The sequence below is a fragment of the Chrysemys picta genome, chromosome 8 (genome assembly GCF_011386835.1).
Source record: "Chrysemys picta bellii isolate R12L10 chromosome 8, ASM1138683v2, whole genome shotgun sequence".
In the NCBI taxonomy this organism is placed as follows: domain Eukaryota; kingdom Metazoa; phylum Chordata; order Testudines; family Emydidae; genus Chrysemys; species Chrysemys picta.
In genome coordinates this window covers 57,793,493-57,809,293 of record NC_088798.1, presented here as the reverse complement: position 1 = coordinate 57,809,293, position 15,801 = coordinate 57,793,493, and the positions used below count along the sequence as shown (strand labels likewise).

The 15,801-nt window shown below is 43.5% G+C and overlaps 1 protein-coding gene across 2 annotated transcripts in view; it reads left to right on the top strand.

Moving 5' to 3' along the window:
- FAM20B (FAM20B glycosaminoglycan xylosylkinase) overlaps positions 1-10,773 on the top strand; it is a 50,948-nt gene extending 40,175 nt beyond the window's left edge. The window contains exons 6-8 of one of the 2 annotated variants that reach the window (XM_005304197.5): positions 248-439; positions 4,536-4,595; positions 6,765-10,773. In XM_005304197.5, coding sequence (XP_005304254.2) covers positions 248-439; positions 4,536-4,595; positions 6,765-6,996 — 484 coding nt within the window. In that variant the 3' untranslated portion in view covers positions 6,997-10,773. Of the gene's footprint in view, positions 1-247; positions 440-4,535; positions 4,600-6,764 lie in introns of both variants that reach the window. The other variant, XM_065555669.1, reaches the window with a different exon arrangement.
- The last annotated feature ends 5,028 nt before the right edge of the window (positions 10,774-15,801 follow it).

Genomic DNA, 15,801 nt, shown 5'->3' with positions numbered 1-15,801 from the left:
ATTTTTTTGAGTTAATTGCATGAATTAAGTGTGATTAATTGACAGCCCTAAAAAAATCCATTTTTTAAACACCACTCTCTTTGATAAGTGAGTAAAAAGACAACTATAAGCAAAACTTGAAAGGTCAGCTGATATGTTTGTCTAAAACTGTTGCAAAGTGCTCAAGTCTCTTCTTAGGGGTGCCTGGGGGTTGCAGTAGATTGCCATCTTGGTTGACATTGCTTTGATTCCCCTTGTCTGCCTGCAGGTGGGAGTATGATGAGAGCTACTGCGATGCTGTGAAGAAGACCTCACCTTATGACTCAGGCCCCCGCCTCCTTGATATCATTGACACCGCTGTCTTTGATTATTTGATTGGGAATGCTGACCGACATCACTATGAAAGCTTCCAGGATGATGAAGGAGCCAGTATGCTCATCCTCTTGGACAATGCCAAAAGGTAGGAAGCATATTAATGTTGGCGGCCACTTGGTGATGAGAAAACCGGCACGCAGTTATCCATTCCCCCACTCTCCCTTTCCCATAGTTAGCCATTGCAATAGCTCAAGCTAAAATTCTGTCAATCTTCCTTATAGCAAATCTTTCAAATAATATAATAATAGAGAGGAGGAGGAGGAGAAGGGGAAAAAAAAAACTTTTTGTAGTGGTAATCACCACTACAAAATTTTTTTTTTCTTTTTTTCCCCTTCTCTTCCTCCTCTCTCTCCTCTGCTGGTAATAGCTCACCTTAACTGATAACTCTCATTATAGTGTGTATGGTAACACCCATTGTTTCATGTTCTCTGTGTGTGTGTGTGTATATATATATATATATATATATCTTCCTATTTTATTTTCCACTGCATGCATCCAGTGAAGTAGGTTTTAGCCCACGAAAGCTTATGCTCAAATAAATTTTAGTCTCTAAGGTGCTACAAGTATTCCTGTTCTTTTTACTGTATGTGAAAGAAAGCATAGAGTCAAAAATAGTAAAAATCATAAATGAATCAAACAGTACCATAGACTCTTCATGAATTGAAATTCCATGCTTGAATTATAAGAGTAAAACAGTAGGAATATACTGCCAACCACCTGACCAGGATGGTGATTGTGAAATGCTCAGAGAGATTAGAGAGGCTATAAAAAATAGACAATTCAGTAATAATAGTTTATTTCAACTATCCCTATACTGACTGGGTACATATTACTTCAGGATGGGATGCAGAGATAAAGTTTCTAGATGGCATTAATGACTGCTTCTTGGAGCAGTTAGTCCTGGAACCCACCAGGGAAGAGACAATTCTTGAGGTGAATATAGCTGAATCGCTTGGTAATAGCAACTGAAATGTAATTAAATTCAACATCCTTGTGAGGGTGGGGAGGGAGGAAATACCAAAGAAACCCACCACAGTAGCATTTAACTTCAAAAAGGGGAACTCCACAAAAAATGACGAAGCTAGTTAAACAGATTTTAATACAAACAGTCACGAGTTAAATATCTGCAAACTGTGTGAAAACGCTTTAAAAACACCATAGTAAGAGTACCAAAAAAAGCCACCATGGCTAGAGTAAAAGAGGCGGTTAGGCTCCTAGCTCATGTAGACATACTTGTGCTATCTCTCATCTGAGCTAGTGTCCTAAAAATAGTAGTGTAGCTGAGGTAACATGGGCAGCTGCAGTGGTGGCATGGGACTAGCTGTGCTAAGTACAAAACAGCCTGAATTCCATATGTATGTACTTGGCGTGGCTAGCCTGTGCGGCTGCTGCCTGTGCTACCTTGGCTACACAACTATTTTTAGTGCGCTAGCTCAGGGGAGAGCTAGGACAAGTATGTCTGTGTGGGCTGGGAATCACACTCCTAGCTTGTAGTATAGGTATAGGCTTAGTGTAGACAGTTTTAACACCTTTAAAATTGTATTAGGGGGTTATGTAACCAAAGCTTCCCTTCTATTTTAAAGGTGTGAAACTCTACTTTTGGGGTTTGTCTTTACTAGGATTAAAAGGTGGTGGTTGTTTTGTTTTTGTTTTTTAAGTGGTAGCTGGAGGGGACTTGTTAAGGCTGATTCCCCACTCTGGCACTTCAAGTGCAGAAGGTGGGGTCATGCAAGGACTCTAAAAATTAATACTGGCCACTCCAGGCTTGTATTAAACTTCCAAGGTTACAACTTTTTTCTGACCTTGGATTGGTAAACGCTGCCACCACCCAAATGCAAAACCCCTTTGCGAACCCAGGAAGGCACACTTGGGAATTCCTTCCTGTTGGGGTACCCTCAAGCCCTTTCAAACCCAATCCAACTCCTCCCCCCCATCCCCCTCCACACCGCTCTGAGGAAGAGCTGAGAAAGAAGGGGGGGGGAGGAAATCAGCTGTTTCCACCAGCTAATTAAACAACGTACACAAACCTCTTAAGACACACACATTCAATTCTGTTCTTAAAAAAAGGTAAATTTTATTAATAAAAATATCATCTGGGAACTTAGGCATTTGCTAGATTAAAAAAACAAACAAACGTCAAGGGTTAAGCATCAAGAATAACTTTCTTGAGGTCCAGCTTAAAGGTTACAAGCAAAACAAAAGCATCTGGGGTTAGCACAGAGGAGTCCACAAGCCATAAAGAAATAAAGAGATAAACCTAATCTAGACATTTTCCTGATCTACTTACATATCTGGGGTTTCAAATGAGTAGTTTCTAGGTATGATACCAATGACTTTTTTTATACCTGGCCTCAAGCTTCTTACAGCATAGTTGCAGCCCTGTCTACCTCTCCCTGGAGAACAAACACAGACAGACAAAAGGGGAGTCTTGTTTCAATTTTAAAAGTTTTAGCCTTCCCATTGGCTCTTTTGGACAGGTACCCACTCACTTCTTTTTACCTATGCATAGCAGTGAGACTTTTTAACCCTTTACAGGTAGAGCAATTAGAGAACAGCTACTAAGAGGGATTTTATAGCTACTTGCTGGCTGGCTGTTCATAAAAGGGAGCTGCCCCCCCCCCTTCATTTATCACAGGACTATTAGGTGAAAACACTGGTTTATTTCAAAAGGGTGAGACCGTAGGTGACCCAGCATGAGAGATAAGTCACAAGGTGAACGGAGACAACTAAAGGATAAAACTGTGCAGCACCGCTCGTAGCCCCAGTGAGGTGCTCCAACTGGTGAATCACTTTGCTACACTATGATCTTAGTACGTTAGATAACACTGGTTAAAAATACTTCCTAACTTAGTGAAAACAACCTTGGAGTTGAGTTACCAATGAACTACCATGATTGGTAGCTAACTTGATTTTAAAGCACCTTTTTTATCATCTAGCCAGACCCTTAGAAGGCTTGAAAATACCATTTCCTTCTTGTTACTCTTGGCCTTTCTTCCCTTTTAAGTATTGGGTTCTCCTGCTCCTTTCTCTTACTGTGAGTATTTCTAATCTGTCTGAAATAAATATGGCTCAGTTTAATTTTCATTGCTGTTTATGCATCAGCCCTTCAATGACTCCTTCCATGATGCCAGCAGGGATGTATTCCTCTTTAGGAATATTAGTTAATTGCTGCTGCTCTCAGATGTCTTTTGGTGGATCCTACAAAAATGGTGGCTTTTTAAAATGTCCTGGCATTAGAGTGGGAGAGAGTTACATATTAGTCAATGGATAGCGATGGTGATAGTGATGGGTTATGTCTGTGCTTTCGTTATAACTACCTGTGTTCACATGCTCATATCCTTCTGAAACAATTTCCTCTGGGGGCATCTCAGCCCTAGAAGTGAATTTCTTCTGACATTTTGAATCAAGTCCCTTCAGCTGCCTTCGAGTTACTGAAGTGTAAAAAAATACTCTGATGTTTTAAGGCTTTTTTATGCTTAGCAACTCAGATGAATAAAACAGCTCCAGATTTTGCTCCCTTGTTAAGGAGCAGGCTCTCTGTTAGGCTTGTAAAGAAATTGTTCAATTAAATTTATAAGTGACTGAAAAATAACTTCTGTGCAAGTTTATTTGGCATCTATTTCAATGGAGCCCAAAATATACTATGAAGTCCTTTTGGCAGTTCTCCAGCTGAAAGGGTGATAGTGAGGTTTAGATGGGTTAGAATTGATCAGCATTTTATATCCCTGGCCTTCAGCTCGAGGTTGGCCAACTTGGGGATCTACATGTGTCAGGTGGCTGTTCCTCAATTCATTCCCTGTCCAGGAATGTCAGGGAGCTGATACTCTCATTCTTTGTCTAAACTGATATTCCAGGTGTTTTCCCCCCTTAGCTCAGCAATGTGGGCTACATCACTTAAATTTCTTCACAGCTTGTTTTTAAAGTGCCTTGAGGTGGCTTGGCAGGGTAAAGAACTATAAAAACTAAAGCTGCTGCTGCTGTTTGTTGGGTACATTAACAGAAACTGTTGGGAGTTGTATGTCTAATTGGTCATGGGCTGAGACTGTTTTAGCTTCACTGATTTGAGTTGTTGGAGCATGGAATTGTTTGGTTATTGATTTCAAATTCCTTACAGAATCTGCTGAGGTCGGAAAGGGTGCTGAGTGTTCAGCTGGCTCACCTGCTTCTAATTTGTTTTTCAGTTTTGGAAACCCCTCCCTGGATGAGAGAAGCATCCTAGCTCCTCTTTATCAGTGCTGCATGTAAGTAAGTCACAGAGAAGCCATTGAGTTTATTTGTACGCAATTGCCAAATCTAAATCAGGAGCACACTGAAATTCATAGCATTGAAGCCCTCTGACAGCCTGGAGACATGCAGGTTATACACAGAACTCTTTTTAGGTCACTGGTTCAAATTTACCTTTGATCAGTAATGACAAGTAGCTTCCATCTGCAGCTGTTCAGTGGCTTATATGAAATGAACTGGTCTCTGGCCAGTTCCTGATGGACAGATGTTTGCATCACCATTGGAACTCTCACTGACAGAAGCCAAGGATTGGATAGGCATGGCAACTAAACCACCCTCATTCCTGATGTCCCTTCTGAGGGTTGAGGTACAATGGCAAGGCAGTGTGTGGAAGCTTGCACCACTGCTACCTGTGCGGTTCTGGCTTTGGGTTATATGGAGGACTTGAGCCTTCAAAACTGCTAGTCACTGTGCTGCGTAGAGGGAAGGGTGTTCTCTGTGAGGCCTTTTTCTTGTCCCTTGTCTGTGCATGCATCCAGGCAGAGTTCTTCAGGGTATCCCTTGACTCCTTAGAGCAGAGGGCGTTGTCTGGGATTCTCTGTTCACTGTCCCACTCTGAATCCCTCATTTTGTCCCTGTGACCTGCACCCCCATCCTGCTTTTTTCATTTTTTGTCTCCTGCAACCTGTTGATTTCTGGGTTCTGTGGCCCCATGCTTACCTGACGAGGCAAGCCTTTCTTTGCTTTTGTGGGCTCTGCTTTCCTTGTCCAGTTAACAAATAGGCTGTATGTTGCCTGAGCACTTAAAAAACCCAAACAAAGGAAATCGGTGCAGTAGTTTACATGACTGTGCTACATCAGGGCAACGCAAACGGAGAAATGAAAATCACATCACTTTTTAAAATAGGCCAGTCTATTGAGAGTTCCTTGAGCTGCCCCTCGAGGGTTCAGTTTGTCTCCTGAATTCTTCGGAGTCTGTGGAAACCAGGAGCTTTGCAGAGTACAGAAGCTCAGCTCCTCAGATTGCAAGTACAGCCAATACAGCCCCTAAATACTACAGTACATTTGACCTACCTTCTTTTGTAACACCTCTGGTTTCTGTAGCACACTAAAGTCTGCAGAAAACTGAAATTTCAACAGGAGCATGAAGTAAGTAAATAGAAATGCTTTTAAAAAATGATTAAAAATTTCCTTAGCTTTCCCTAGTAATTTTTTAAAATGTTTTCTTTTTCTTGTTTTGTGTGGCTCCTTTGGAGTCTGTGTCCTCTGTTTCGAGTTCCTCCAAACACAGTCCTAGAGGAGAGGTTTCCAGAGGCAATTCCCCTTCCATCCTTGCAGAAGATTGAACAGCTCCCTGCTCTTCTGGTCTTCATTCTCACTGAGCCCAGGTGGTCCATGGACAGCTCACACCTCTAGGCAGGGAAGCCTGTAAACAGAATGTTCTATGGTAGCCATGTGAATGTGCTAAAATCTGTTGCAATTGTTTTGACTGCAGAATTCACAGCTTCCCCTGGGGATAGGGAGTACCCTGTAACATGGGTGACACTACCCTGCCCTAACACTCAGTGACAATGATGCACTCCAAAGGGAGCTAGGTGAGTCAGGACATCAGCTGTGGCAAATTGCTGCAACATGCAACTTTGATGGGAGGATTCCCAGGAGATTCCCCAGAAGAAAACAGTTCAAATGCGATAGTGTGAAAAGATTAAATGGCGAAGTAGAAAGAACATGGTAGGGAAGGTTAATCGTCTGACTCTTTTCTCATCCATGACTGATTGTTGGTTGATGAAGTTCTGACTGGAGTAAAGAATTGTTTTGGGTTAGTAGTCAGACCTCTCACTCTGTTCCCTTCTCCAGCTCTGTGTGGGAGGCCTTCAGACTGACCTAGCTGCGCTCTTCCTGTCAGGAGCTTTCATGGAGCAATTCTTAGAAGAATTGCAATGTATTAGATCATTTTCCCTTCACCTTCATCTGCTACCAACATTTTAGGTCTTGATTATGTTACAGTTACAATCATATTTGGTAGTGGGGAGAGATACCCAGTTATAATTTGCTCCCATCTATGTAGGCATAATCATGTTGTAACTGGACTCCTCAACAGAGCAGCTATATGGTAGTGCTGATGGGACCTTAGACTGGAAGTCCTGTGTGCACTAGTATGATGTGTGCTCATCTTTCTTTTCCAGCATCCGGGTTTCCACCTGGAACAGACTGAACTACCTGAAGAATGGAGTGCTGAAGTCTGCCTTAAAGACTGCCATGTCTCATGACCCCATCTCACCAGTGCTCTCCGACCCTCACTTGGATGCCATGGACCAGCGGCTCCTGAGCATCCTGGCTACAGTGAAACAGTGCACAGACCAGTTTGGTCCAGACATTGTGCTGGTGGAAGACAGGATGACACTCTCCCATTTGTAACTTTCATGGAAAACCGATGGAAACTCCTTTTTTTAAAAACAAATGATAGAAAAACAGCACAATTGGTTCTGAATGGCTGTGCCCAGGATGGACTGGAAATGAATGGAAACGCTCCTGAGCCAGGGAAAAAAGTGGTGGTGGTCTTTATCTTTGGCTGACAGCAGCTAGAGAAGGTGGAGAGTTTGGGAGCCCGTGGACAGCCCTGTAGCCACAGTGGCAGCTTCGCCGTCGTGGTGTGTCCATTGTTGGCAGTGGACGTTGCACTGGGAAAACACAACTGCTGGTGTTAATGAAAAAGAGAGTGGAATTCAAACAGTAATACGTGGGCTGGTTCTAGAGGGGACAATGGAGATGGAACACTACGGTCCCCTCCCCATTCTCTTTCCACAGCCACCCACTCTTAATATGCTCTTATGAGGTTTTAGTCCAATTCAGGGTTGTATATAATCAGCTGTGAGCTGGTTAGGCATTTTACTGCCTCTTTAAAAAAAGAGGAAGTGGTAAATAAATAATTAATAGTGCCCCTTAGTGCCCCCTACTGGGGTAGAATGTTCTTGCAAACACCAATAGGGGTGGGAGATGGTGTGTCTGCTGCTCAGCTATCTTCTCATTAATAAGATGCTGGAAAGAGGGATCTGCTTCAGTGATAACATTGAAGCATCATCACATATGAAGTGCTAGTGAAAATCCATCCATGCAATTGGAAGGTGAGGAGATGGCAAGCTTTTTTTTACATCAGTAAGATCCATCCAATGGCTGATGATTAATATCTGTTCCCCAAGAAATTACTACATGGACCAGCACTACTATCTGTACATAGGGAATATAGCAGAGCAGATATCCCCATGATTCTATGTCCACATTAACCAAATTATCTTTGTGTTATAGCTGAGAAGCAGGATAAAATCAGTTCTCAGAGCAGATTCCGCTTAGCCAGATCATTCTTCTTACAGTAGGCCCTATAAATGGGGTGAGCAGAGTATGTAATACAAACTAGGAACAGGCTTCTTGCTGAACTACACAGATAGCCAATAGCTGTGAACAAAGAGCCTGAGGATTACAGAAAGTATTGGCTGCTGTGCCTGTGCCGTTGAAGGGCTTAATCCCCACCACTCCCAATGGCAATCACAGTTCTCAGTGCTGTTGGTTTTGTAGAAGGCCAGACATTGACTTTTGTGGCAGAGCTCTTAAACTGAGCAACTTCAGTTGGCCTCTTTCCTTTTCCCAACTGCTCCTCTATAATTCATGCTGTGATATACTGGTTCTCTGGTGGTTGTCTTGGAATTCTACCTTGTGTTAGTTTGTGGGGCATTTTTTGTATGGCAAACTTGATGCTCATGAAAAATACGTGCTGCCTATAAAAGGGTATGATGGAGGAGTTCTATGCACATGTTCCTGTGCATTTATCAATGCACCTCAGTTTTGATTTGAAGCTCTCCTCTTCTGTTGGTCTTGTGTCATCCTCTAGCAGAGATTTCAAACTGTTATAGACTAGCTTGAGGCCACAAAACTCATCCTTTATGATAAATTGATTATTTAAATCCATGGCTCCAGAAGCAAAAGAGGATTTTTTTCAATACACTCCCACATCTACTGGCCTTGCATCAGTTTGATGTGTGTAGCTAATATGGTACACAAAAGGATCAATAATCTTATTCAAGCTTCCTCCTAGAAATAGCAGGGTTGGGGGGATGCTTTTGTATGCACTACGTTAGATGATACAAGACAAAGTGCAGCAAGTTGATCTCCATTTCTGTGCTTTCCCTGGCCTCCTATGATTTGTTTATTTCTTTCTTTAAATCTGTTCTAATTGCCGATTTAAAAATCTCTTTGGCTTTGCCATGGTGTGGCTGGCAGTTGGAGATTGTCCTTTCTGTTGCAGGTGTTTATCCTCATGAAATGCAGCAAGGTAGAATAGAAATAAAAAGTAACTCAGTGTTCTAGCTGATGCACCTGCTGCCATAGCCAATCTAGCAGGTATAAGTGGAGGAGATTACTTTGAAAATGCAATTGGTTTTATTCAAGATGGGGGTGTTTACACAACCTGTCCTGAGGAACTGCAGATGCTGCTGTTAATAGACTAATGCCTGATGACGCTTATCTCCCAAGAGGAGCTGGGCTCATTTAGAGCATAAATGAAAGAGTCTGGTCTTGTTCTAGTTCCCCTCTGGGCCATCATCCATGTCACAAACCTGCTACACACATAGCCTTAGGACTGGAATAGTAGTGGGTGCTACAGGAAAGGACTGAAGTGCATTGACAGCTGAGAGAATTTTGTATAATACTTGTTGGCAGTATACCTGACTTTAAACTAGTGCCTATCATTCCAGTTTCACGAGCACTGAATTCACTCTTCAAAGGCAAACTTCATTTGGTCAGTGAATTCTTTCCTACTGTGTGTGAATTGTTCCTCCAGCTTCCATCAGAGCAGAACTGCTTCAACATAAACTAGTTTATTGTGAGTGTGCATGGGGAGTGTTGGCTCTTTTCTCCATCTTTGAGAGCCCTCTTCTGTCACCCTCACTCATCCCACTAGTGCCTTATTCTGTGAGTAGTCTTACTGATTTCAGTGGGGCTACTTGTGGAGTAAGGTACTACTTGGAATGAGTGAGGGTAGCAGAATTAAGCTTTGTTGGTGTGCATTGGCATTAAATATTTACTGTGAAACTGAAGATAACTTATTCAAGGAGAGAAGAATAATGAATGGTGTGGCTTGCATGATCTCACAAATCTGTTCTTCCTGTTTGTTTTGAAGCATAAGCCATGACATCTGATGGTGCGGGAAGAGTCAAGTATGTTGGGTGGGATTGGGATTTTAATTTACAGTTGCTCATTTGCATTTGGTGGTGGGTTTTTGTTTAAAACTATGATCTTGCCACAAAATGAAATTAGTGTAAAGAGCTTTGTTTGCTTTCTCTCTGGCTTCCAGAGTGAAAAGTGAGTTGAGATTTACTAGCCTGCTTTCCCGCACTGTGACCGTCAGAGAATTAAAGCACTGCATTTTGGTTAACAATAAATGGAAAAGGGGTGAATAGGCAACTTTGGAGAAGGGTGGAAGCAGGAAATACAGGGATGTTATGACATGTTACCTGTGAAGGTCATTGGAAGAGCCTGCTCAGGGCTGGACATGAGGCTAACAGAGAGAAACACTGTGTCCTTTCTTACCTAAAGCTAGGCTACCCCAAAGTAGAAATAAAAATGGCATCCTTATGCCAGTGGGGTCTGTCTTGTACCTTTAAAAATTGGCATCCCTCATTTGTAAGAGATGCTAGGCTTTGTCATTGAGATTTTCATGATGCCCTCTTATTCCAGTTGTCACAGTCTACAGATGCACACGCGGTACATGACTGGCCCCAGATGTTCTGGGGGTGTTAATAGTCACGGTGCAGAAATCAAGAACTAATTAAGTCGAGCTTTATTAGCCTAGTTTTATTTATCTCCTGCCTGAGTCGGCAAACAGGGTGGAGGAAACACTCTAATTTGCTCTTCTGACGGCATGTAATGAACTGGAGTGTGTCTTGCCAAACAAACTTCAATTAAAAAATAATAATTTATTAAGATGGTAACTTATTTGCTGTGGCAGCTGGAGCTGGAAACAAACACCTGTCTTGGAGCTGCCAGAGGATTGCCCCGGGGAGCAGCTCCACAAATGAAGGTTGTTAGTAAGAAGAGAAAACAAATGCAATCCTGACTTTCTCTTTGTGTTCCCCAGGGACAAACTCTGCATAAAGAAACATTGTGTGAATAAAAATTTTAATAAAACATTGATGGATTGTTTAAGTCTCTCTTGCTCTGGTTTCCCAACACACAGTGGCTTAAACTTTGTGTTGTGCTACTATATTTGGTGGTAGTTTCTTCAAAAGTGGGTGCTGGTAGTGCATTTTTAAGAGAGGGGCCACGTGGAATGTGTTTGCAAAATAGCTGTTCAGGTTAGGAGAGGCGTGGCCAAGGAAATGTATCTGCAATGGACTCTTCAAAGGAATGCACACATGTTCAAGTGGTCTCCCAAATGCAAATGTTTTGGCATTAGAAAATGCACCCCAAGGGTCTGCATCAGGAAAGGAGCAATTGTTCTGTATTGCATCATTAGACCAGTACACACAGCAGTCAGCGACACATGCATTAAATTGGCAGCTATTTATGACTAGCTTCCAACTCCTATTGTGGCTGGAAGCCCTTCTCAGAGAAGGGAGTAAAGAGAGAGTCAGGAAAGTCCCTTGTCTCCCTAAGGCTCGTACTTGGGCCTGGTCTACACTACGAGTTTAGGTTGAATTTAGCAGCGTTAAATCAAATTAACCCTGCACCCGTCCACACAATGAAGCCATTTACTTCGACATAAAGGGCTCTTAAAATCTATTTCTGTACTCCTCCCCAATGAGGGGAGTAGGGCTGAAATCGACATTGCTGTTTTGAATTAGGGTTAGTGTGGCCGCAATTCGACACTATTGGCTTCTGGGAGCTATCCCACAGTGCACCCCTGTGACCGCTCTGGACAGCAATCTGAACTCGGATGCGCTGGCCAGGTAGACAGGAAAAGCCTCACAAACTTTTGAATTTCATTTCCTGTTTGCCCAGCGTGGAGAGCACAGGTGACTATGCAGTCCGAGAATCAAAAAAGAGCACCAGCATGGACCATACAGGAGGTACTGGATCTGATCGCTATATGGGGAGAGGATTCCGTGTTAGTAGAACTACATGCCAAAAGACGAAATGCCAAAACATTTGAAAAAATCTCCAAGTGTATGATGGAGAGAGGCCACAATAGGGACTCATATCAATGCCGCATGAAAGTTAAGGAGCTTAGACAAGCCTACCAGAAAACCAAAGAAGCAAACAGAAGGTCGGGGGCAGAGCCACAGACATGCCGCTTCTATGCTGAGCTGCATGCAATTCTGGGGGGGGGGGGGGAGCGCCACTACTACCCCACCTCTGACTGTGGATTCCGAGGACGGGGTAATCTCAGCCATGCCTGAGGATTCTGCGGACGGGGAAGATGAGGAGGAAGAGGACGAGCTTGCAGAGAGCACACAGCTCTCCCTTCTCCCCAACAGCCAGGATCTTTTTCTCAGCCTCACTGAAGTACCCTCCCAACCATCCCAAGGCATTATCCCAGAAAATGAGGCCATGGAACGGACCTCTGGTGAGTGTACCTTTGTAAATATAAAACATAGTTTAAAAGCAAGCGTTTTTTAAAGATTGATTTGCCCTGAGGACTTGGGATGCATTCTCGGCCAGTACAGTGTCTGGAGAAGTCTGTGAACTTGTCTGGGGATGGAGTGGAAATCCTCCAGGGACATCTCCATGAAGCTCTCCTGGAGGTACTCCAAAAGCCTTTCCACAAGGTTTCTGGGCAGGGCAGACTTATTTCGTCCTCCATGGTAGGACACTTGACCACACCATGCTAGTAGCAAGTAATCTGGTATAATTGCATGACCCAGAACCACCCGCGACCCTGTTTTTGGCCCCATCAGGCTTTGGAATCTCAACCCAGAATTCCAATGGGCGGAGGAGACTGCGGGAACTATGGGATAGCTACCCACAGTGCAACGCTCTGGAAGTCAACGCTAGCCTCGGTACATGGATGCACACCGCCGAATTAATGTGCTTACTGTGGCCGCATACACTCGACTTTATACAATCAGTTGCCAAAAATCGAATTCTGTACATTCGGAGTAATCCCGTAGTGTAGACATACCCTTAGGCCTTGTCCACACTAACCCCCACTTCGAACTAAGGTACGCAAATTCAGCTATGTTAATAACGTAGCTGAATTCCAAGTACCTTAGTTCGAACTTACCGCGGGTCCAGACACGGCAGGCAGGCTCCCCCATCGATGCCGCGTATTCCTCTCGCCGAGCTGGAGTACCGGCGTGGATGGTGAGCACTTCCGGGATTGATCCGGGATCGATTTATTGCGTCTAGACAAGACGCGATAAATCGATCCCAGAAGATCGATTGCTTACCGCTGGACCTGGAGGTAAGTGTAGACCTACCCTTAGTGTGGCCAGATCATGAGCTAGCTCCCACCATTTGGGGAAGTGGATTGCCTACATTGATGGAAAACCCCTTTCTGTTGCTGTAGGAAAGGTCTACACTATGTTTCGACAGCAGCATAGCTGCAGCACTCTCTACCTCCCCCCCCCCCTTGTTGATTAATGAAGTAAGATCACATCTAGGCCTCTGTTCATTGAATTTCAGTGCTATTTTAACAACATTGTGTGTGTATATATCTATATCTATATCTATATATATATGACAAACTTGCTTTAAGCCCTGCAAATAGAATTGACACTAAAATTGTATTTAAAACCACTGTAAATATAACTTTAATAATTTTTGGTGTTTTAATAAACAGAGGGTGTTTTACTCTTTAGTAAAGTATTAAGCATAAAAGTAGAAAGCCATTGGCACATGGAGGCTAATTGAGAAGCTATTAGCGGGTGATTAACATAGGGCTACATGCAGTGAAACTAGCTCAGAACAGCCCTTCTGTTTATCTGTAGCAGCCGTGTTAGTCTGTATCTGCAAAAAGAAGAACAGGAGTACTTGTGGCACCTTAGAGACTAACAAATTTATTAGAGCATAAGCTATGCACTATGTGCATCCGAAGAAGTGGGCTGTAGTCCACGAAAGCTTATGCTCTAATAAATTTGTTAGTCTCTAAGGTGCCACAAGTACTCCTGTTCTTCTGTTTATCTGGAACACCTGGTTAGCTGACAGTTTTGGATGTCCCCCAGGCCAGATAAACCAGAGTGTATTGTCCTATAATATTTAGCATATTGGCCCATCTCTTAACCTGGTTAATAGGTGCACAGTCAGCAGGTTGCTGGAAAGCAGTCATTCTTCTCTTTAAGCTCCTGTGAAATGCAACCCCTCTGCAGCAGCCTGGATTCTGCTGTGATGCCTGAGCTGGTGACCTATCAGATCTGCCAGAGTACCATGGAACCATGTATTGATGGTCAGTTAACCATTTTATTCCCCCCCCCCCACCCCCGAATTTGCATTTGCAAACTTTCTTTTCCTTTAGAATCTGAAAACTCTGTGTTCTGGGAATGTTATTTTTAGTGAGTTTCTTCCTTCTCATGCAGATGTTTCTCAATCTAAGGTCTTGTCTAGACACACAGTTGCACCAGTTTAATTAAGGGTGTTTTTAAAATTGATGTCAAGTATCAGAGGGGTAGCTGTGTTAGTCTGAATCTGTAAAAAGCAACAGAGGGTCCTGTGGCACCTTTAAGACTAACAGAAATATTGGGAGCATAAGCTTTTGTGGGTAAGAACCTCACTTCTTCAGATGTAGTTGAGTTGAGGCAGATACTTCAATTAGTTTAAAAATTGCTTATATTGATTTAACTCCATTTGGTAAGGAACTGACTTCAATTAAGTTGATATAAGCCAAGTTTAAAATGTATCCACACAGGGTTTTTGAACTAGTGTAACCAAACCAACAAGTTTTTAAACCTATTTTAGTTAAACTAGTTCAACTTTGTGTGTAGAAAAGCCCTAAGTCATAAGCAGGTTAGCTTTAAATCAGTGCTCATTATTTTAGGCAGAGGGTTAGAAGTGTTAAGGTTTCATAGATTTTTAAAGCCCAAAGGGACAATTATATTTCTCTAGGCTGATCTGCATAATGGGAAGTTTTTCTTTCCAACCCACAGGACAATCCCTGTAGATTGTGACCACAGTTTGTAATATTTGTATCAACCTCTAGATGGCTTTGTATTCCACTGGATGGCTTTCTCACTTTGGAATTGGTCTGGTGTATAACCTCTGAAATGAATGAATTGCCAAGCTTATTTAAAAACTGACTGTTGCACTTCATGAGCAGTTGGATGTGCTTAATCTTCATTCCATGTTTAGGGATTGAATCTCAGGCTCTAAGCTATGGAGGGGCAGGAGTGGATGATGGGAAGGACTGGAATATAATAAGTGAACTTGAACTTGTCCTCTCCTAGTCCTCACTAAATATAGGTGCTAGTCTCTCACCACTCACTAGGCTGTGTCAGACAGCACCTGGATTTATAAATGATTGGTCACTATTCACAGACTCAGTCTCCAGGCTGCATTTCTAACTGCCCCCGCTTTTCTCCAATATTAAAGTCTTGCTTTATTTGCAATCCTAGAATCTCCTTTCTGTAAAAGCACAGACCAGGCTAGCCTTAAGGGGGAGGGTTTATGTGAGGGGGGGCTCCTTCTTCTTGGACCAGCTAAGATTGGGTGTGTTGTGTGGGCTGTCTGTATATTATACTGTATACCACTGCTCTAGAATGTGCTGGGACAGATGCAGCTAGGAAAGGAGGAATGTAACAGAGGCCCCTTCTTCCCAAAATTAATGTTCCCAGGAATCCCAGCTGATGTCAGGATCTGGCCCTATCATTCTGCAAAGCAGCCGTTAAAGCCTCAGGATCTTATTGCAAATCACTAGGATGCCCAGAGGAGTAAGTCCCAGACTGTAAAACATCTCCTCTGTGCAGGAGCCCTGTGGGCTGGGTCAATTGGACTTGGCTGTCTTAGATCTAGTGTTGCCCTGGGAACCCCCCTGTGGTGAAAGGGGGCGGCTTTTCACCCCACCCCGCGAGGAACCAATGCTAGCCCGAGCAGCAGGGAAGCACAACGGGGGATTGTCCCAGTTGCCTGGCCGTCTCTGGGGTCCCGGGGGTTGCAGCAGGGGCCAGGCCAGCGGGCTGTAAGTACGGCTTGCACGGGGCTGCAGAGCAGGTGGCCCGGCGGTGCTCTGTGCGATCGCCCCTGTGCAAACGGCCGAGCCGCGCTGGCTGGGGACTGGCAGCGGCTGGAGCCAGGAGGCCT